Source organism: Mobula birostris, chromosome 29 (genome assembly GCF_030028105.1).
Source record: "Mobula birostris isolate sMobBir1 chromosome 29, sMobBir1.hap1, whole genome shotgun sequence".
In the NCBI taxonomy this organism is placed as follows: domain Eukaryota; kingdom Metazoa; phylum Chordata; class Chondrichthyes; order Myliobatiformes; family Myliobatidae; genus Mobula; species Mobula birostris.
The window spans coordinates 13447426-13471332 of NC_092398.1; the positions used below are offsets into that span (position 1 = coordinate 13447426).

The following is a 23907-nucleotide window of genomic DNA, read 5'->3' on the forward strand; positions in this document are numbered from 1 at the left end:
TCCTAGGTGCTGGGGTCCTTAATGATGGACGCCGCCTTTCTGAGGCATCGCTCCTTGAAGATGTCCTGGACACTACAGAGGTTACGAAAGAGGCACAGGAGCCTGAAGACACAAACTCAACATTTTAGGAGCTGCTTCTTCCCCTCTGCCGTCAGATTTCTCAATGGACGATGAACACAACCTCACCTTTTTTGCTCTCTTTTTACACTATTTATTTATTATTTTTATTATATTTCTTATTTAAAACTTATATGGATTTTTTCGCGTATTGCACTGTCCTGCTGCCACCGAGCAGCTAGTTTTATGACATTTGTCAGTGATGATAAACTTGAACCTGACCCTGCTTTGGGAGCTGAGCTGCCCTCACGCGTGAGCCAATCATTTTTCACTCAGCAGTTTGGGAAAGCAAAGCGTGGCGAGGTTGGCCTGTAACTGGGGATTGGCTACAGTGTGGGCCAGGTTTCTGGGAGGGGAGAAGGCCAGGAATTGAGACCTCCTGAACGTGCCCAGGAGGTTTCAATATTTGGCGACCCTGGCAGTGCCCAACGGATCATGATCGCAACCAGAATGAATGGCGCACAGGATGTACTGGCAGCGCGCAGTGTTTCTACTGAAAATCTCCTTCAAGTTGGCCCAACTTGAACATGGTCTAAATGGATTAAAGATAATACACAGGGAACAAACGCCTATCGAACTTGTGTGTGTTAATAATGCCTGTAAGGAGTTTGTCCGTTCTCCCCGTGACCGGGTGATCTGGTTTCCTTCCACAGTCCAAAGATGTACCAGAGGGTAAGTTAATTGGTCATTGTAAATTGTCCTGTTATTAGGCTAGGGTTAAATCGGGGGGTTGCTAGGCGATGAGGCTTCCATGCTGTCGCTCCATAAATAAATAATAAACCTACCCTTTAAGGGTAAAAGTTATTTCTGAGTTCATCAGAGAGAGTTTGCTCAGAGCTATGCTTCCATTCACCTGGACGAGACTGTTAGGGAGCTTTTGCTGATGTGTTCCTACTAATCCCAGGATTATACATATTTTATACACACCCAGAAGACCAAGGAGATCATTGTGGCTTCAGGCATGCGAGGAGCCACACTCGCGTCCCCATCTACATCAATGGAGCTGTAATGGAGCATGTATCAAGTTTCAGATTCCTTGGTGTCCAGATTTCCGAGGATCTCACCTGGTCCCTGAACTCCTCCACCCTGATCAAAAAGGCACAACAGAGCCTTTATTTCCTGTGGAGCATGAAGAAAGCTCACCTCTGCACCAGGATACTGATGGACTTTTACCGCTGTACCATTGAGAGCATACTCACCAACTGCATCTCAGTGTGGTATGGCAATTGTACCATATCGGACCAAAAGGCACTCCAGAGTGTGGTGAAAACTTCCCAGCAGATTATCGGCACCCAATTGCCCACCATTGAGAACATCCACCATAAACGCTGCCTGGGCAGGGCGAAAAGCATTATCAAGGATGCGTCTCACCCTAACTATGGACTTTTTACTCTCCTCCCATCCGGTAGGTGCTACAGGAACCTCCGCTCCCGCACCAGCAGGCACAGGAAGAGCTTCTTCCCTGAGGCTGTGACCCTGCTGAACCTCACATCACAGCGCTAAGCAGTATTGCACCCATATTGTACTGTCTCAGTACTTTTATATTTGTGTGCTGTAGCACTTACTTTTTATTCGCAGTTATTTTGTAAATAACACTATTCTTTGCATTTCTGGTCAGATGCTAACTGCATTTCATTGGCTTTGTATCTGTACTTGGCACAATGACAATAAAGTTGAATCTAATCTAATCTAATCTAGTTTTGACAAGCATGAAACTAGTAAATTCGTCACAGCGAATTCTGGAGTCAAACACAGTCCCAACAAACAATGTTGGAGGTATCTCTAAATATTATTAAAGCTTATGCAGCTAGACAAGTCTGCCCCTTTGGGATAAAAGTTATTTCTGAGTTTCTGAGTGAAAGTTTGCTTGGAACTGTGCCTCCGTTTATCAGAACGAGACCATTAGGGAATTTTTGGGTCCATGAGAAACTTACCAAAGTACACGTGCAGTACACAACCCTGAGATTTGTCTTCCCCCACAGACTGCCACGAAACAAAGAAACACCATGGAACCCGTTCAAAGGAAAACTTCAACATCCCCTCCCAACCCGTGTGCGAAACAGCAAGTCGTGCAAACGGCAACAAGAACGAGCAAAAACATAGAGGATAGAACACTACTTCGAAAGAGTCCGCATTCAGTTCAGCTCAGTGTTCGGTGTGCAGGCTGCCCCGATCCCAAGTCACCCAGAATAGCAAGAGATAAAGGGTCGACCAGGAACTAAAGTTGAATCCACAAACTGCAGACCCAGAACTTGGGTACCGTCCTCCAAGTGCATCGAGGAAGAGAGGGAGAGAGACAGGGAGAGCAGTTGAATGCAGGGATATTCCTTCGGGAGCAGCAAGAGACCATCACACGCCGACACCTTCCTCTGGCAGCAGTGAGTAAGAGGCCGGTAGACGGTGCTGAGCACCTTCCGCACTCTCCTCAACCTTTCAATCTACCTCGACGTTTTAATCATTGAGACCGGGGAGAAACGGAGTCAGCCATGGGCTCGTGCCCCATCTCTAAGTATCTCGGCCTGAAGGCTGCTGGCCTCCAGAACCTTCTTGGAGACAGCAAATTGCCAGATTGCCCAATTGGCCCGAAAACGCACCATCAAACTGGTAGAGACCAGAGCACCTATGGAAAACTCGGCCAGCCACAGGGATAAGGGGCAAAATCAGCACAGACAGGGTTAGGAAAAGGAATTATCTGTTACACGTTTCATCTAACCTTATCGCCTCATTCTTCCACTCCTCTCCCTCACAAGCACTGACCATGGCAGGCTAGCACAGCAGTTTACTGCACCAGAAATCACCCATCAGGGTTCAATCCCACCGCTGCCCCTGAAGAGTTTGTACCCACTCCCCGTGACTGTATGGGCCTCCGCAGGGTACTCCAGTTTCCTCCTACATTTCAAAGATGAACGGGTTAGGGTTAATGAGCTGTGGACATGCTACATCGACACTGGAAGTGTGGCAACACTTGCGGGCTGTCTCAAGCACAATCCTTGGACTGTGTTGGTCACTGTCGCAAATGACACATTTCACTGTACGTTTCAATGTTTTGATGAACACATGATAAACAAATCTAATCTTAAATCTTTAAAGCTACACATTAAATTTAGAAGTTCTTTCTGCAAACTGCAAAGAGGTGGATGGTGCAAGTATGGCATGGTGTATGCATACACTGGCCCCCGTGCTCACCGACCTGGCCTAGCATTTATTCAACACAAAGGGTATGTTCAGGGGTTTTTTGGGTTAGGACATATAGAAAATAACTTCAGCAAGTAACTTCAACTACCAACCTTCAGATCTGAATATGGACTGTATATTAAATTTAAAATGCAGCTCTGGACTATGGGTTCCTAAAAGTTGTGAACCGCAGTTAATTGGAAGACCAGACAATGCTGGGTTAAAATTCATTTGTGTGTCTGTAGTGTAGGTGTGAAGAAGGAAGTGTAAAAGTTATATGTAATTCAAAGGAAAGCATTGTGGATGTATTGTAAATATAGAATTGTCCTTTGATCTTTAGCATATAAAATATCATGTTGTGTTGGGTCAAGCAGGCGTCTTCCTCCGAAGGGGTCTCAATATGATGCCTGCTGTGTCTCATTTTGTTGAATAAACAGACTGCTTCATTTCTACGGGCTACTTATCTCCGGTGACTTTGTTCGCGCGACAAAAGAGTGGAGCAAGCTGCTTCGCCCCACTGAAGGGGATGCCAGGGTGGAGTTGGCTCCAAGAGCCTTGTTTGGTTTAGGCAGTGTTTCCCCATGCCCCATTGCTGGAACAGCATCCCCAAGAACCTCTGAACTGATTTTGAAGGCCACACAAATACTTAAGAATATTCAGACAGAATTAACAACATAAGAAAAGTTTAATTGAAAGTGTCTTCAGATACTAAAATGTAGCTCAGAATACAGTGAAATGGTGCAGACGTTTATCTTCAATAAATGACTGGGGCCGCTGTCCCACTTGGCGTGAAGCTGACTGGTTTGGTACAAGCTGCACCAGTCTCCCTCTAAGCCTTTAGACCTCCGGTGAATTCAAGTGTGTCAGCGTCTGATGTCATGGTATCATGAAGTTCTGCTTTGAGCCTTATGTGTGCAGGAGACTGTGATGTGCCGAGCCCAGCAAGCTGCCAATTGACAGACTCACTTTCATTCCCCACTCCCGCAGTCTGTGTACCAGAACTACCAAGATCCCTCTGTACTTTACCCACTTTCAGCACTCTTTCCTTTTAAATCATAATCTGCATGCTGATTTCTCTTACTAAAGTGCACAGGCACATAGCGTCTCACATTAAACTTTTGCTAGTCTTTTGCTTACTCACTCAGTCTATAGAGGGCTATGGTGCAGTCGAGGGGAGTAAGCAGTCTGGCACGGACTAGATGGGCCGAAGGTCCTGTTTCTGTGCTGTACTTTTCTATGTCTCCATCTGTATCCCGTTGCAGACTCAAGCAACTTCACCTCAGATTGTCCTCCAACTTTTCTCAATTCATGAGCAGATTTGGAAACCTTACATACTGCTCATTCACGTGAAGAATGAACAACCACAGGGCCGAGATCTGATCCTTCAGATGTTTCACTAGGTATCTCTTTCCAGTCTGGAAATTATCCATTTATTCCAGATTTCTGTTCTCTATGAAACAAGCTGTTTTTATTCTTTTCCAACAAAACCATGAGCTCTGAAATTATGCACCAGCCTCTTATGCTGGAAATGGAATTGGCCTATGATATGACCATATGTATACAAAGAAGGCCATTCTGCCAATTGAGTCTGCTCTGCTCTACAATGATGGCTGAGATATTTTTCTTCCCGACCCCAATCTCAGGCGTTCAACGAACATAGAAGAGTACAGCACAGGAACAGGCCATTCAGCCCACAATGTTGTACCAAACCAGCTGAAAAGCAAATCAAAACACTCAAATACTAATCCCTACTATCTACACCATGTTCATATCCCTCCATCTTCCTTACATCCATGTACCTATTCAAATAACTTTTAAAGATCTCTAATGCATTGGCCCCTACCACCATACCGGACATCCACTGCTCTCTGAGAAAAAAACTTACCCCTCACATCCCCCTTGAACCTACCTCCTCTCACCTTCAATGCCCTCTGGTACTAGACATTTCAACCCTGGGAAACAGATACTCCCTGTCTACTCTTTCAAGGCATCCGTTTGCGCCTTGGAAGGTTTCCAGGCCGCGGGACCTGGGCAAGGTTGTATGGAAGACCGGCAGTTGCCCATGCTGCAAGTCTCCCCTCTCCACGTCACCGATGTTGTCCAAGGGTCTACACCTCTCATTATCTTGTCAGCCTCTATCAGATCTCCCCTCAGCCTCCAGTGGTCAGAGAAAACAACCTGAGTTTAACCAGCCTCTCGTGATAGCACCTACCCTCTAAACCAAGCAGCATCCTGGTGAACCTCTCCTGCACCCTCTCCGAAGCCTCAGCACCAACAGTTTACAGTACAGGCAACCCGGGTGCGATTCCCGCCACACCGCCTGCAAGGATTTGTACGTTCTCCCTGTGACCGCGCGGGATTCTTCCAGATGCTCTGGTTTCCTACCGCGGTCCAAAGACCTACCGGTTGGTCCTTGTAAATTGTCCTGTGATTAGGCTACGGTTAAATCTGAGGGTTGCTGGCTGGCGTGGCCTGTTCCGCGGTGTACCTCAATAAATAAACGGTTGTTTGTCCATCGTTGACGTCGATGAGGACCTCGACAACATTATGATGGTGTTGAGACTAGCGCGTGATTTGGATTTAAGTGAGGGAGAGTTGCGCAGCGTCAGCCTCACTCTCTCTTCCCAATTCCCATCTGGATCCAGTGGCAAGACAGAGTCTAGACGGCTGGAGATGGGACTAGGCGCAGTGGATGACCAGGACGTCTTCTGTGTCTTGTCCTGCTCTACACGTTCCACGACGCTTGCAGAGACCGCCTTCTTGACTGTTGGACCTTCCATGGGTCTCGTCCGCTCAATCCGCCTGTCTTCACATGCTGGGATAGACAATAAATAAATAGACATCCCACAGCCCACCGTATTGATGGGATCACGACAAAGGCACGCCAGCGGCTATACTTCATGTGGAGTCTGAGGAGGTTTGGGCTCCCACCAAAGAATTCCTATAGATTCCGACGTGGGGAGAATTCTGTCTGGTTGCAACACTGCCTAGTACGGAGACGCCAGTGCGCAGGATCGAGGGAGGCTTCAACCCTCCCCATCATCGAGGACACTGTCAAAAGGCAGCATCTCAAAAAGACAGACCCTTGCCCTCCAGGAAGCACCCTCTTCTCATTACTACAATCAGGGAGTGGTACAGGAGCCCGACGACCCACAGCTGCTTCCACTGTGCCATCAGAATTCTGAATGGCCCATGAACCTCGCTTTCCTCTTTCATTACTCGTTGATCCTTATTGTAACTTAGAGCTTCTGACACGTCTGTCCATGGCTTCCACTTGTGCCACGAGGAGGAACCATACACTTTTTTCCACCAGGTGAAGGAACCATACTCTATATTCCGTCTGACATGATGACATGAATATCGATTTCTCCTTCCAGTTAAAAAAAATCCCTCTCCCTCCCCTCCTCTTCCATTCCCCTCTTCTCACCTGCCTAACACCTCCCCTGGGTCATCTCCTCCTTCCCTTTCTCCTATGCTCCACTCTCCTCTCCTATCGGATTCCTTCCTCTCCAGCCCTTTACCTTCCCCACTCACCTGGCTTCACCTATCACCTTCCAGCTACCCGCCTTCCCCCCCCCTCCACCTTTTCAGGCGTCTTCCCCCTTCCCCTTCAGTCCTGAAGGTCTCAGCCCGAAACATTGACTGTTTATTCCTTTCCACAGACACTGCCTGACTTGCTGAGTTCCTCCAGCATTTTGTGTGTGTTGCTTAGAGTAATTTGCTATGCCTGCACCGAACTGCTGCCATTAAACAACAAATATTATGACATATGTCAGTGTCAATAGAGAAAAAAGGAAAGGTACTTCGCATCCGGAGTTCCTCCAGTTAGCGGACGATTTCCCTCCACGCCTCTCTGACGTAGTGGGGAACCGCATACGAGGCAAGTTACAGCCATTGCCATTGCCTTCTGCTGGGTGAGTTTCCAAAGAGATCACCAGCTGGCAACCCAGCACGGATGGAAAGCGTGCAGGGGAGCCGGCTGGATTCAAACTCGAGACCTCTTGTCCCGAAGTCCAATGCTGATGCCACTATAGACCTGATTCTGATATAAAGGAGAAGACATTGGCAACACTTACCTCTGTGACGTAAGGAGCAGACAGGATGGTTTTACTCGTGCCTGCCGTGAAGCTTTCTAAAGTTGCTCTATCTGTCTGCGGGTCGGGCGTGGAGATAGGTCTGGCAACGTCTTCCACGTTGGTCATACTCTGCTTGGTGGTGGCCGCTATCACCGTGGTGGCCAGCGGGACGACAGCGATGGTGCTGCTGTGGGTGGTCGGAGCCTGAATGGTGGAGGTCGTGGCCGCGCCCGTGCTTGCCGTGGTCACCCGCGAGGTTGTGGCGGCGGCGGCGGAGGAGGCCGGCATGGTGGCGGGGGCGGGGGCCGCCGTCACAGCCCGCTGGGTGGGGGGGGTGGCAGAGGTGGGGGCCGGCGCTCGGGTGCCGCCACCGCTTGTCAGGGTGGTGCTCCTGAAGGTGAAGGCGAAGGGCTGGACCGAGCCAAAGGTGGAGGTGGCGGGTGTGGCTGTGACTGCCCTGGTCACTCCTGTAGTGAGCCTCAGCTCACTTTCAAAGTCGGGGTCTGAAAAGGAATACAAAAACCCAGGTAAGTCCAGACCAACAATACTGAACCATGACACCCCACAACTGCTGGACCTGTCCAACACGAGAAAGTGACAGGAGGAACGTCTGAAGGAAAAGTTCAAAAGTTCAAAAAGTCAAGGTCAAGTTTATGCTCAAGTGAAATGAAAAACTTACTTGCAGTAGCATCGTTGGCACACAGCATCCAATATTCAACATTCACAAGATAAAAATAACTAAATTATTTGAAATTATGCAAGGAAAAACCAGAATTATAACAAAAATACACTAATTCATCATTCTAACCAATTTTTACAGGAGCCTCATTGCGAATATCCTGACCAGCCGCATCACCACCTGGTACGGGAAATGCACGGCATTTGACGCGAGACACTACCGGCGATTGGAAAGAGCGCTGTGAGGATCATTGCGGTCTCTCTTGCACCCATCCGAGATATTTATCAGGTGCGCTGAGTACGCAGGGCCCTCAGCGTTGTCAATGGTCCCTCCTATCTGTTCCCCAATCTCCTTGAGTCCCGACCATCAGGCAGGAGGTAACGTACCATTAGGATAAGAAATGTCAGGATGGCAAATGCTTCTTCACCCGGGTGGTAAGACTACCAAAAGCCCTCCCACCACCCGAGTGTCATCACATACGAAACACCGGTAGCGTTACACTGTTTACATTTTAACCTGTGTCGTAAATGCACCTCATGATAAAAGTCAACCTTCTGGAATATATTTTATTATTTGTTAATTTATTTGTGGTAATAGTACTTTATGTATTGTGTGTGAGTTATATGTACTGTGTTGTGCACCTTGGTCCAGAGGAATAATATTTTGTTTGGTGGCATATCTGTATAAAGAGAGAGAGAGAGAGAGTCCTAGAGCAGTACAGCACAGAAACAGGCCCTTCGGCCCATCAAGTCCATACCAAACTATTAACCTGCCTAGTTCCATCACTGGGACCGTTAGCTCTCCATACCCCTCCCATCCATGTACCTACCCAAATTTCTCTTCAATGTTGAAATCAAACTCACATCCACCACTTCCACTGGCAGCTCATCCCACACTCTCACCCCCTCTGAATGACAAAGTTTCCCCTCTTGTTACCCTTAAACTTTTTACCTTTCATCCTTACCCATGACCTCCGGTTTTTGTCTCACCCAACTTCAGTGGAAAAAGCCTGCTTACATTTACCCTACCTATACCCCTCTATATATACCCTACATATATACATATATACACACACATACGTATATATATATATATATATATATATATATACACACACACAATACATATATATACACACACTGTATATATACCTTCTACATTTACCCTATCAATACCCCTCATAAATTTGTATACCTCTATCAAATCTCCCCTCATTCTCCTAAACTCTATGGAATCAAGTCCTGGCCTTATTCAATCTTTCCTAATAACTGAGGTCCTCAGGTCCTGGCAACATCATAGTAAATTCTCCCTGCACTCTTTCAATCTTATTGACATCTTTCCTGTAGGTAGGTGACCAAAACTGCTCACAATACTCCAAATTAGGTCTCAACAATGTTTTGTACAACTTCAACATAACATCCCGTCTCCTGTGCTCATGGCTTTGATTAATGAAGGCCAATGTGCCAAACGCTTTCTTTATGACCCTATCTACCTGTGACACCACTTTCGAGTAATGAAGGATCAGTATTCCAAGATCCCTCTGCTCTACCGCACTCCCCACTGCCCTGCCACTCACCGAGTAAGTCCTACCCTGGTTTGTCCTCCCGAAACGCAACATCTCACACGTGTCTGAAATAAATTCCGTCTGCATTTTTCTCAGCCCATTTTCCCAGCCGGGCCAGTCCAAACCCCGCTGCAAGCTCTGTTAGCCTACTTCGCTGTCCACTACAACTTTGATGTCTACAAATTTGCTGATCCAGTTAACCACATTGTCATCCAGATCATTGGAATAGATGACAAGCAACATCAGTCCCAGCACATCACCAGTCACAGGCCTTCAATCAGAAAGGCAACCATCTACTACCACCCTTTGACTTCTCCTGCAAAGTCAGCGTCTAATCCAATCTACTACCTCATACTGAATGCCAAGGGACTGAACATCCTACGCCAACCTCCCATGCAGGACCTTGTCAAATGCGTCACCAAAGTCTATGCAGACAACATCCACTGCCTTGCCTCCATCAACTTTCCTGGCAATTCTCTTGAAAGACTCTGTAAGACTGGTTAGACATGACCTACTAGGTACTCAAGGCTATGCTGACTAACCTGGATCTGTCCCTGTCTATCTCAATACTGATATATCCAGTCCCTTAGAATGGTGGGATAAGAATAAACCTGAGCGTGAATCTGAAGGGCAACGTGACACAGTGTTCTTGTACTGATGGAGTGATTCAGATTGTGCAGGTTGGTTTAAGAACCCAATGGCTGAAGGGAGGTAGTTCTTCTTGAACCTGGTGTGGTCGGACTTCAGGCTTCTGTACCTCAAGCCCAGTGGCAGCTGTGAGAAGTTGGCATGGCTGGGAGCCGAGTGGGGCAAGCTTTTCTTTTTCAAACGTAGAGTGCAGGGTGCCAGGACTGGGATGTCAGGGTTGGTGCTGGAAGCAGTGATGTTGGAGGGTTGGAGGGGCCTTTGGACAGGCACATGGGCACGATCTTGATCCTTCAGTCAACCTCCTTATGGCCCTTGTTGTCTACCTGGACGTCACTTTCACTGTCCTCTACGTTCTGCTAGCTTTCCCTTTCAGCACTACCTCAACGTGCCTATGTATGGAACCATCTATCTGGATGGCACACAAAACACAAACTTTTCACAGTATCTTGGAGAAGCCCTGCGTTGGTCATAGTCATAAGAACATTATAAATAGGAGCAAGAGTCGGCCATCTGGCCCGTCGAGTCTGCTCCGCATTCAACAAGGTCATGGCTGATCTGACCATGGACTCACCTCCACCTACCTGTCTTTTCCCCATAACCCTTAATTCCCCTACTATGCAAAGATCTATTCAACCTTGTCTTAAATAGATTTACTGAGGTAGCCTCCATTGCTTCATTAGGTAGAGATTTTCACAAATTCACCACTCTTTGGGAAAAGCAGTTCCTCCTCATCTTCGTCCTAAATCTACTCCCCTGAATCCTGAGACGATGTTCCCTAGGTCTGGTGTCACCTACCAGTGGAAACAACTTTCCTGCCTCTTTTTTTATCTATCCCTTTCATAATGTTTCTATAAGGTCTCCTCTCATTCTTCTGAATTCCAGCAAGTGCAGTCCCAGGTGACTCAACCTCTCCTCATATTCTAACCTCCTCATCTCTGGAATCAACCTCCTCCACACCGCCTCCAAAGCCAGTATATCCTACTTCAAGTAAGGAGACCAGAACTGCACGCAGTACTCCAGGTGCGGCCTCACCAGTACCCTGTACAGTTGCAGCAGAACCTCCCTGCTCTTAAATTCAATCCCTCTAGCATTGAAGGTTAACATTCCATTTGCCCTCTTGATAGCCTGCTGTATCTCTTATATATGTAAAAACTTCTATAGATGTACTGTGGAGAGCATTCTGACAGGCTGGATCACTGTCTGGTGCGGTGGGGGCTACTGCACAGGACCAAAAAAAGCTGCAGAGGGTTGTAAATCTAGTCAGCTCCATCTTGGGCACAAGCCCACAAAGTACCCAGGACATCTTCAAGGAGCGGTGTCTCAGAAAGGCAGCGTCCATTATTAAGGACCTCCAGTACCCAGGTCATGCCCTTTTCTCACTGTTACCATCAGGTAGGAGATACAGGAGCCTGAAGGCACACACTCAGTGATTCAGGAACAGCTTCTTCCCCTCTGCCATCCGATTCCTAAATGGACATTGAACCTGTGAACACTACCTCACTTTCTTTAATATTTATTATTTGTTTTTTGCATGATTTTAATCTGTTGAATATACATATGCTGTAATTGATTTACTTATTTATCTATTATTATTTTTTCTTCTATATTATGTATTGCATTGAACTGCTGTTGCTAAGTAAACAAATTTCACGACACATGCCGGTGATAATTAACTTGATTCTGATTCTGACCTGCAAACCAACCTTTTGTGATTCGACTATGGATGTAGCGTCCTAGCTGTCTACGTTGTGGATACGCAAGCCAGGGCAGTACAGTGCGGAAAGCAAGCTGTTGCCCGTACAGCAGACCCCCCTCTCCACTGAAGATTCCAGAGGAATGACGGAGACCGATAGCGTTTGGCACCAGCAGCGTCACAGGAGTTACCAGTCAACACTGAACTCAACATTGGAGCACCCCAGGGACTCCAGCTCTGGAGTTTTCCGTCGAGGTTTACTCCCAAAGCCTTCCCCATCGGTGGGTATCATCGCATGGCAGAGGAGGGCTACGGTAGGAAACTTTGTCACATGGTGTGAGCAGAATTATCTGCAGCTTAATGTGAAAAAGACTAAGGAGCTGGTGGTAGACCTGAGGAGAGCTAAGGTACCGGTGACCCCTGTTTCCATCCAGGGGGTCAGTGTGGATATGGTGGAGGATTACAAATACCTGGGGATACGAATTGACAATAAACTGGACTGGTCAAAGAACACTGAGGCTGTCTACAAGAAGGGTCAGGGCCGTCTCTATTTCCTGAGGAGACTGAGGTCCTTTAACATCTGCCGGACGATGCTGAGGATGTTCTACGAGTCTGTGGTGACCAGTGCGATCATGTTTGCTGTTGTGTGCTGGGGCAGCAGGCTGAGGGTAGCAGACACCAACAGAATCAACAAACTCATTCGTAAGGCCAGTGATGTTGTGGGGATGGAACTGGACTCTCTCACGGTGGTGTCTGAAAAGAGGATGCTGTCTAAGTTGCATGCCATCTTGGTCAATGTCTCCCATCCACTACATAATGGACTGGGTGGGCACAGGAGTACATTCAGCCAGAGACTCATTCCACCGAGATGCAACACAGAGCGTCATAGGAAGTCATTCCTGCCTATGGCCATCAAACTTTACAACTCCTCCCTTGGAGGGTCAGGCACCCTGAACCAATAGGCTGGTCCTGGACTTATTTCATAATTTACTGGCATAATTTACATATTACTATTTAACTATTTATGGTTCTATTACTATTTATTATTTATGGTGCAACTGTAATGAAAACCAATTTCCCCCGGGATCAATAAAGTATGACTATGACTATGACTATCAGAGTTTTTCTTCTCCTGGATGAGTTGTCAACCACGGCTAATGAGCTTCATCTGGCCAGATGTTTCTTGGTACATGTGACACTAATAAACCAGTTCCACAAAGAGAATGCAGGGAAATGAATGATCAGAATCAAAAACAGGAGAAAATCTGCAGATGCTGGAAATCCGAGCAACACACACAAAATGCTGGAGGAACTCAGCAGGCCAGGCAGCATCCATGGGGAAAAGAGTACAGTCGACATTTCAGGCCGAGTCCCTTCGGCAGGACTGGAGAAATAAAGATGAGGAGTAGATTTAAAAGGTGGGGGGATGAGAAGAGGGTGAAGCACAAGGTGATAGTTGAAACCGGGAGGGGGAAGGGGAACGTAAAGAGCTGGGAAGTAGACTGGTGAAGGAGATCCAGGGCTGGAGAAGGGGGAATCTAATAGGGGAGGGCAGAAAGAAAAGAGGGGAGGAGGACCAGAGGGAGCCGATAGGTGGGCAAGGAGATCAGAATCAGAATCAGGTTTAACATCATCAGCACATGTGGTGAAATTTGTTAACTTTACGGCAGTAGTACAATGCAATACATGACAAATAAATATCGAGGAGAAAACTGAATTACAGTAAGCATATATATTAAATAGTTGTTAAAATAGATAGTGCAAAAAATTAGAAATAAAAAGTAGTGAGGTAGTGTTCACGGTTCAATGTCCATTTAGGAATCGGATGGCGGAGGGGAAGAAGCTGTTCCCGAATAGTTGAGTGTGGGCCTTCAGGATTCTGTACCTCCTTCCTGATGGTAACAGTGAGAAGAGGGCTTGTCCTGGGTGATGGGAGGTTCTTAATGATGGACGCCGACTTCCTAAGGCACCGCTGATTGAAGATGTCTTAGATACTGTGGAGGCTAGTACCCATGATGGGGCTGACTAATTTTACAAGTTTCTGTAACTTACTTCGATCTTGTGCAGTAACAACCCCCCCTCCATGCCCATACCAGATGGTGAAGCAGCCAGTCAGAATGCTCCCCACGCTACACTTGTTAGAAGTCTTTGTCATGGTCCCTTCTGGCAATCCCCCACCTTACTATTTACCTCAGGAATTGGACCTCAATCTCCTCGTTTAACTTCCAATCATTCCCAGGTTCCACTAACTACATACACCTGCTTTCCATCAGAAAATGCAGGATAAAGACCCTGTGATCACAACAAGGAGCTGCCAGTTTGTTGGTTGACTCCGGTGTGAATAACCCCGTTTCATTGTTCTTAGGACTGTCAGTTTTAAGTCTAGCATCGCTCCTGGATTCTCTCCAAACCCAAGACTTCGGGTAAAGACTCTCCTGAAAACCAATTCCACACTTGCTACAGCAATAACGCCTCCCGGCTCTGCCCCCGCGCCTGCGTTCTGCACTTGGGTTCGTCCACCACCACGCCTGTGTAACAGTCTTTGAGTATTTTAGTTGACAAACCAAAATTCCTCAAATGCCTGTTAAAATATAGCCACTCTCTTGTCTTCTTTATAGCTACATCAATATATTTTGTCCAGGTTAGGTCTTCAGAGATATTGACACCCAGGACCTTGAAATTGCTCGCTCTCTCCACTTCTGATCCCTCTGTGAGGATTGGTGTGTGTTCCCTCATCTTACCCTCCCTGAAGTCCACAATCAGCTCTTTGGTCTGGCTGACGTTGAGTGCCAGGTCGTTGCTGCGACACCACTCCACTAACTGATCTATCTTGCTCCTGTACACCGTTTCATCACCATCTGAAACTCTGTCAACAACGGTTGTATCATCGTCAAACTTATAGAACTCATTTGAGCTACTCCTAGCCACGCAGTCATGGGCGTAGAGAGAGGCAGGCTGCTGGAGTGGGTTGTAAGCTCAACCTGCTCTTTCATGGGCCTCCCCGTCATTGAGAGCATCGTCAAAAGCTGATACCCCAAAAAGGCAGCATCCATCATTAAGGACCCCTATCACCAAGACATGCCCTCTTCCCATAGCTACCATCAAGGAAGAGGTACAGGAGCCTGAAGACACACACTCAATGTTTTACGAGCAGCTTCTTCCCCTCTGCCATTTGATTTCTGAACAGTACACAGACACTATTTTGCTTTCTTTCTGCACAACTCTATTATTTCTACATAGTTCTTGTTGTAAGCTATCGAATTTTTTATGTCCTTCATTGTACTGCTAAACAACAAATTTCACAGCTTATACCAGTGATAATAAACCTGATTCTGATTCTGAGAAGAGACTAGGTGTTGCAATGGAACGGGGCAAACCCAAACGCAGAACACAGACACGGAGGTAGAGTAATCTAAAGGGTTTATTAACGATTACAGGAAAGGCCGAGGAGCGAGGAAGGCTTGGCCGGGGATCGAACCCGGGTCGCTACGATGGGAACGCAGCGTTTAACCACTGAGCCAACGGGGAGTGAAGGCGGGCGGCGGAACGAGGCAGAGCAGGAATGCAGACCAGGGTGCGAGCGTGGCTTGAGGAGAACAGCGGGCGGAAGGATGAACGGGAAGACAGGTGGCATGCAATGCTCCCATTAACACAGAGAGACAGAGTTAACGCAGGCAAACAGCACGGAAACAGAACTTGGAATACACAATTCTTAGCGGTCGAGAGACAGAGTTAACACAGGCAAACAGCGCGGGTGAACAGAGGAGCAGGAGGCAGGCAAAACTTTTCGTGACACAGGGCATTGCCAGTGCTGAACGGCAAACAGGAGACAGGCGGCAGGCAGCACCAATCTTGACATGCAGCATTACATGGAAAGGCAAACAGAAGACAATACTTTTCGTGACACAGGGCATTGCTGGAGCTGGACGGCAAACAGGAGACAGGCGGCAGGCAAAACTTATCTTGACACGAAGCGTAGAAAGACAAGCGGCAGACAATACTTTTCTTAACATGGAGAGATGGAGTTACACAGGTAAACCTCGGTACTGAAGTATAACTTAGAATACACTATTCTAGGCTGCCAGGAACGTGAATTACCGCACTGGCTGAAACAACGGTTTGGCAATGAGTGGATCCAAAGCCGGGGTTTTTATGCAGCTGGTTTAGAAGAGAATCAGGTGCTGCACTCAAGGAGCCCAAGAGAACACAGGGAAAAGGGAATTAGGATAATAAGAGGAATTAACGGTCGGGACCGTGACACTTGGTTAATTTCAGATAGACACTGTGGGCTGAAGGGACTATTCCTGGGGTCTAGCATTTATATGTTCAATGACCTGGGCCAGGACCACAGCAGAGCTCTTCACATTAATCGCACTGCACCCTCTTCACATCATATTTCAAGTCTTCAAAGTTCAAGTTCAAAGTTCATTTATTATCAAAGTATATGTACATTATACAACCCTGAGATTCTGCTCCTCACAGCCAGCCACAGAACTAAGGAACCCAAAAGAACCATAAGAGAACGAAGACCGCCAAACACCCAATGTGCAGAGAGAAAAAAAACAAACCATGCAAGTGATAAACGCAGGCAAGTCGCGTTCAGAACTGAAGTCCGCAAAGAGAATCCATTCACAGATTCTTAGTTTAGCACAGAGCAGAACTGAACCAGCCCCTACCTCGCCTCAGGGCGTGACACCCTGACCTTTTCAACCTGGCGTAGCGCCTAAATCGGCGTCCAAGCATCAGAGGTCAGTCGCTTCGGTTAATTTTTTTTTTGGTGAATATTGTTCTGCCACCCTTGATGCAGACCGCAAAATAGTTCCCTCCGGTAACCGAGCACGTTGAGTAGAGCTTCCGCTCACCAACCCTTCCATCACAGAAGCACAAATGATCTAGCAGGCCGTTAAGATTAGGGAGTTGGTCTTGATTCTCTGTTCATTTCGGGAGGAGGAGATAGCTGCGCACCGCGCGCGTGCAGCCCTCCGGTGAAAATGGTATCGTATCTGTTAAATAGGGGCCGTGGACAATTCTGATTTGATGAAGACAGATGTGAAAAGGCACAGAGGAACATCTGGAGAAATTTCTGAAATGCCAGTTCGCTGCCGCTGTTACTGCGCGATCGAGAATCTTCCGAAGGGAAGGCCTCAAAATCCCTGGCTTTGTCTGCTGCTGGCGACTGAGATTGAGATCGAATTGTTCGGATAGAGATGGTGCTCGGTACTCGGTGTCGGAGGGCTAATCGGAGGCTTGAAGTTTTCGGACGACTCAGAGTCGGACTGTGGTCGGGCATGGCAGGGAGAGTTTTCTTCCTTCTCCCGTCTGCGTGAGATGTGGGGCATTTGAGAAACTTTGAACTTTTTTACTGTGCCATGGACTGTTCTTCATCAAGTTATGGTATTGTTGCACTGTTGTAACTATATGTTATAATTATGTGGTTTTGTTAGTTTTTTCAGTCTTGGTCTGTCCTGTGTTTTGTGATATCACACCAGAGGAAATATTGTATCATTTCTTAATGCATGTATTACTAAATGAAATAAAAGAGGACCATGTGTCTTCATAATCTAATCTAAGTTATATTTTACAAGTGGCTCAGTTCTCACAAGTTGGATACAGCACTTTCCCAAGGCCAAGTGCAGGAAGTGAAATTTGGCAGCAACTGGAGGGGCCCTTTAATACTCATGCATTTTATGGGAGTGTGGGCTGAGTATTACTGTGGAACAGGCACTTTTGCCCTTCCCCTTCAGAGCCAGTCGCCAAATCAGGTCTGATATAAACTACTGTGATGTTGGCGCCTTCGGGAATGGAGGGAAGGTCACTGAGAGGGGCAGGGAGAGAAAGCAGATGAGGCAGGCCTTCGGCAGCTTTCACCTTGAGCAAACGTGTGAGCACTCCCTCAATCTCAGGCGCCCACCGACGGCGATGGGAGGAAAAATGTGGACTCTCACAGGATGGTAGCTGACACTGCAAATTACAAGGCGTTCTAAGAACCAGCAGGAGGCATCTCTGCAAGAACAACATGCTCCTGCAAACAAAACAGGAAGCAAAGGCATGGTTCATCATAAATAATGGAGAAGGAAACCAGAGACACAGACACTTCTGCAAAGGAAGGGAAAGTGTTATTAAATTGGAAGTCAGTTTTGGAATGTGGGCCAAACCTGGAGATCCAGACCAGGAACAATTACACTGCCAAAGAGTAGGATGACCTCTCTCCAATGAAAACTCAAAATGTCAAATAAAGCTCATTACAGAACAATTGCAACTTGGAGCTAAGAACCTCATTAAAGAGAAATTGCTCCTCTATATAATCTACTCTTCGTATGTCAATAGGGTATATACAAAAGATATGACTGAGCTTCAAGGCTAAGCCTGTGGTGATATTTTAGCAAAGATGTCAGAACAGCTGTTGAGCAACAGGTCTCACAGACAGTCTGTAAATGTCATCAGCCAGCCACTGCCTCCCCTCCCACCCACACCTCCCGACACCACAACAAATACCAGTGAAAGACTCCTCAGACGCTTGGATATTTCAGATTACATACACAGCTCATTAAATCCAATCAGATTGTTCATAATGTGCTATAAACATGAAACCTCTTGCTGTATGAACATTGAAACAATAATGATGCTTTCCTCTTCCTGTTAGTTAGATAGATAGACAGATAGACAGACAGATAGATAGATAGACAGATAGATAGACAGACAGATAGACAGACAGATAGATAGACAGATAGATAGATAGACAGATAGATAGACAGATAGATAGATAGACAGATAGATAGATAGACAGATAGATAGATAGACAGATAGATAGACAAACAGATAGATAGACAGACAAACAAATGAATAAATAGACAGACAAATATATATATATAGGTATATAGAGAGATAGATAGATGGACAGATAGATAAATAGATACACAGATAGATATGGATAGAAAGACAGATAGAGAGAGATAGATAGATAGCTAGAAAGATAGATAAGCCGAAAGATAGATAGACAGATACTTTATTGATCCCAAAGGAAATTACACACATTACACAAAGTTAACAAACAGAAAAATTATAGAAGACACAGGCAGCTGAGCAATGACCAGGTGTTCGTTCATTATGTGCCATGTTGTATGACATCATCACTATGCGTAGCGTCGTATGATGTGGGCAATCATGGTTTTTCCATGACCATGAATGCTCTTGGCAAATTTTCCCACGGAAGTGGTTTGCCATCTGGGCAGTGTCTTTACAAGATGGGTGTCCCCCGCCCCCTCCCCCCCCCGCCATTTTCAATACTCTTCAGAGATTGTCTGCTGGCATCAGTGGTCGCATAACCAGGACTTGTGATCTGCACCAGCTGCTCGTACGACCATTCACCACCAGCTCCCATGGCTTCAGGTGACCCTGATCGGGGAGGGGAGGGGGAGGTGCTAAGCAGGTACTACGCCTTGCCCAAGGGTGATCTACCAGCCAGTGGAGGGAAAGAGAGCCTTACACCTCCTTTGGTAGAGACGTATCTCCACCCCACCATCCTCTTAACTGCACACACTGAAAAATGTTTCACATACATAAGGAGAAAGAACTCCCATTTCTAAAATACTGTCCATGATTTCCAAACTTTTAGCTATTTAAGACTAGTTTAACTGGTTAAACATCCAAATTGGTGTGGTTTTTCATTGATTCTATTATGGTTATTATTCTATTACAGATTTACTGAGTATGCCCACAAGAAAATGAACCTCAGTGTTGTATATGGTGACGTATATATACTTTGATAATAAATTTACTTTGAACTTTAATGTGTGATATGTGCCCAGAAAACTCCCACAAACCGCTATGTGAGAAGAATACAACAAACCATTTTTAGAGCACTTTTAATTGAGAGTTATATATTGGACAAGACACTGAGGATGATTCATTTGCTCTGATTTAAATCATATGACCGTGTTTCTTCCAAGAAACAGGACCTCTTACTGTCTGGCACTCCTTCAACACTGCTCGGGATTGAAAGATCAGATTTTGAGGCTCTGGGATCTGGAGCAGGTCTCAAAGGTTCCACTGGGGTATTGGATCTCCCAGCACTCGAAAACGTGCCAAGTGCCTGGAGATCGATGCAAAAGAGTTAAGTATGAACGTTGGCATGGATGAGGGTCTTTTGTCATGGGTGAAAGGCTGTACAATCTAGGCTTGTTCTACTTGGACCAGAGAATGCTAAGAAGAGATTCCGTAAAGGAGATCAGAACCAAATTTGCATTGGCGTGGTGAAGGAGAGATGAACACAACAGGTTCTGCAGATCCTGGAAATCTAAAGTAACACACACTCGCACAGAAAATGCTGGAGGAACTCAGCAGGTCAGGCATCTATGGAGAGGAATAAACTGTCAACATTTTGGGCCAAGACCCTTCATCAGGACTACGGTTCCCAGTGGTAGAACACAGATTTAAGTCGATGGGTAAAAGAATCAGGAGGGAGACCGGACTGACAGAATGGGGTATGAAGTGCATTTTTTTTGTCTGTATTGGGTGGAAACTTTGCCATTTCTTTAGTACTATTGGCTGTTGTGTTTCACGGCCAAGTTGCCAGCTCAACGCTCAACCCACCACAGATGGAAAGCGTGCAAGGAGCTGGCTAGATTCGAACCCACGACCGCTCGCCTCAAAGTTCATTGTGGACACCACCACACCACCGTCTGGCTGAAGTACATGCTACCCAAGCAGAAAGGGAAAGGCAATCAAATCCAAGATAATTGCATGAAAAGAAAAAAATCCAGTGGATTGGTAACTGGCCCCATTTCAACCCACGTACCTACGGGATCAATTAAACATCAATGACAGCTTTAGCAGTTGGCGGAATAGGGCAGGGTGTTGCCAGCTGCCAAAACTATCAGAGAAGTTTGGGGTGGGCTCTCCTTACTGCACTGCCAGTTACTCTGATTCCACCTAGTCCATACCACTGGACTCTGAGATACATCAGGCCAGTAAGGTTGGCTTTGCCCTTCTGGTCAGAAGTTTGGGATTGGAGAACATGGATGTGGGAAGTGCATCAGCAGGGTCAGGCACAATGTTTGGGAAAAGTCATGACGTAGCAAGGAAGGGTATTGTGCCCATGTGGAGCAACAATCAATCTGCTGGGGGGCGTCACGTGATGACGTGGGATTGAGACGTGTAAATCCAGCTCTCCCGTAAAAAATCAACAAAGTACTGTTTAAGCAAAGTAAAGTTAATAAATACTTTCTGAAAACTACTTATAAACTTCGTAAGACTACTCTACGATATGCCTCATAAACTGCAACAGAAGAAGTCTGTTGTTGTGAAGTCGCCGCGAGATGGGAAGAAAAAAGGGCCTACTGCAGCGATGGAGCCTCGGATTCAGGTTGGATCTCCTTCGGAGGAGACGTATTTTATCTCTGGCGTAGGAGAACAGGGAGCAATGGTGGCCGTAGCGGTCTCTCGGAAGAAGATGCCAGAAATGCGCATGAGCAAAGAAGTGCGCATGCGCAAATTGACACAACTTAAACTACAAGAACCGACGGCCACTGCAACTTTAAGTGACTCAGAGTCCGAATTGGATTCCGCAGAGAATACAGATGAAGAAGAGGAGGAAGAACTGGAAGAGACTGGAAGAAAAGGAGACGAAAGAGACATAAGAGGGGCTTTATTGCAATTAACGGCTGAACTAAGAAAATTAAGAACAGAGCTTAGAGACGTGAAGATGTGCTATGATAAAGCTATGCAAAGACAGGATAAAATGGATAAGAAACTTCAGAAGATGGAAAGAACAATGGAGCATATTAACGATAGAGTGGAAAAAACAGAAAATGATGTGCTTGTCTGGAACACGGAAAGAAATCGACTCTTGGAGAAAGTGGACGAGTTGGAAAATTTTAGTAGACGTAATAACATTAAAATTGTTGGTCTTAAAGAAGGTATAGAGGGAGATAATCCAATAGAGTTTTTTCAAAGATGGATTCCGAAAACCTTGCAAATGAAAGAGGAAGACCGATCAATTGAAATTGAGTGGGTACATAGAGCTCTAAGACCAAAACCACAAGATGACCAATATCCACGATCAATTTTAATAAAAATCTTAAGATTTCAAGACAAAGAAAGGATTCTACAGGCGGCTGCCCAAGCTGCCAAGAAGAGAAAAGGGCCACTGATGATAGAAGGGAAGAAAATTTTCTTCTACCCTGACATAAGTTATGAACTTCTGACGAGAAGGAAGAAATTTAATCCAGTGAGAAAAGCCCTATGAGATCACGGTTATCAATTTATATTGCGTTATCCTGCAATCTTGAAGATTTTTTTGTCTGGTGGAGAAAAAAGATTTTTTGACGATTACCGGAAAGCGGAGGAGTTTGTGCGAGATTCTTTGAATATTCACCAGATACAAGAACAAACCTAGGGGAGCGAGATGGATTGAAGATGAAGACCGGATCAAGGATTAGGCCTGTTGGATTTTTAGGCGGATGAATATATAAGTATATTATTATTTATATGAGGGAGGGGAAGAAAGGTTAAAATTTGAGGAATATTAGCTGGGAATAATGACATTAATTTTTTTAAATATATGTACAATTTTTTGTTACGGGGCAGCTGGAAGAAACACTGACCAATCGCTACGTTATTCATGTGTGCAGGCGTGGCAATAGCCACGACCCGCACAATGGAGGGGGGTAGTGTTGTGTATCTTTTCATTCACAACATTAGTGGGGGGGTATTTTGTTTTTTCTTTTTTTGTATCTTATCTTTTTTTTTTCTTTTTGCCTGGATGATTGGGAGGGAAACACATAGCAACATGGTGAAGTTCAAAGAGATTCCCCAGGGAACTATGAGAGTTGAGAAGCTAAATAATGTTTTAGATTTTAAGAGATAAATATGTAACATTTTTGAATATTTGGAGCCCTTATTTATAGCTCCGATGATGAAGATCTGGGTTCCTTGGGGGAAAGTAACAAATATCTACTAAATTTATTTTTATCCCATGGAGCATGTGCAAACCTTCCAATGTTCAGGCGGTTCTTTTTTTTTTACTTTTCTTTTTTTTCTTTTCTCTTTAGGTAGGAGTATATATCGGGGGGGGGAGGGTTAAGGGGAGGGGTGAGGGTAGATATTATTTTCTCATGTATTACTTTGAAAACTTAATAAAAATTATATTAAAAAAAATCAATCTGCTGGAGGAACTCCGTGAATTGAGCAAGATCTGTGGGAGGGGAAGGAATCATCAAGGTTTGGGGTCCAACGCTCCTGATGCAGGACTTCAATCTGAAGTGTCAATTCCTTTCCCCATAGATGCTGCTCAGCTCATTGAGTTCCTTCAGCAGGTTGCTTCTTGTTCTAGATTCCGGACTCTGCAGCCTCTTGTGCCTCGATTGTGCTGCAGGTATTCCTCATTACAAAGTCAATGGGGCCAATTTCGACTCAGAGCTGCCCACAATTTCATTTCCAAGAGCTAAATACTGCAGGGGTTGAGGATCTGTAATAAAAAGAGGAAAGTTCTAGAAATACTCAACAGTTGGACAGCATCTATGCAAAGGAAACAAACCTATGTCTCAATCGATGAGATTTTATCAGAAAAGGTACGCGGAACAAGAGCGAGCTGTGACCAACTCTGATGAGCCAAAAACTTTCACTCGGTATCTCTCTCCACGGATGCTGGCTGACCTGCTGAGTCTTTATTTCACTTTCTGAGTTCTTGTCTAATCTCAATCACATTAATAATGAAAAGGTTAATTATGAAAATTACACAAAGGTACTCAGTTGAGAGAGAAATTCATCTTTAGTTACTGGTGTTAAGCAAGTGTGCAAACACTAGATATATACACCAGTGCTCATTCGCCCACAATGACTTAGGTATGGATAACTAGCAAGTGACACACAAATGTCCATTGTTATCAACCTAAAAACAAATTTCTTCTCCTTAGTGAGATATCAGGGCAGGCAGGTGGCTGATGTTCCCTCTTTT

The 23907-nt window shown here is 45.7% G+C and overlaps 1 protein-coding gene across 1 annotated transcript in view; it reads right to left on the bottom strand.

The window, feature by feature from the left end:
* Positions 1–23907, bottom strand: part of LOC140190254 (uncharacterized) — a 302765-nt gene that overhangs the window by 8154 nt on the left and 270704 nt on the right. Inside the window, exon 3 of the mRNA XM_072246825.1 lies at positions 7368–7870. Coding sequence (XP_072102926.1) covers positions 7368–7870 — 503 coding nt within the window. The remainder of the gene's footprint in view (positions 1–7367; positions 7871–23907) is intronic.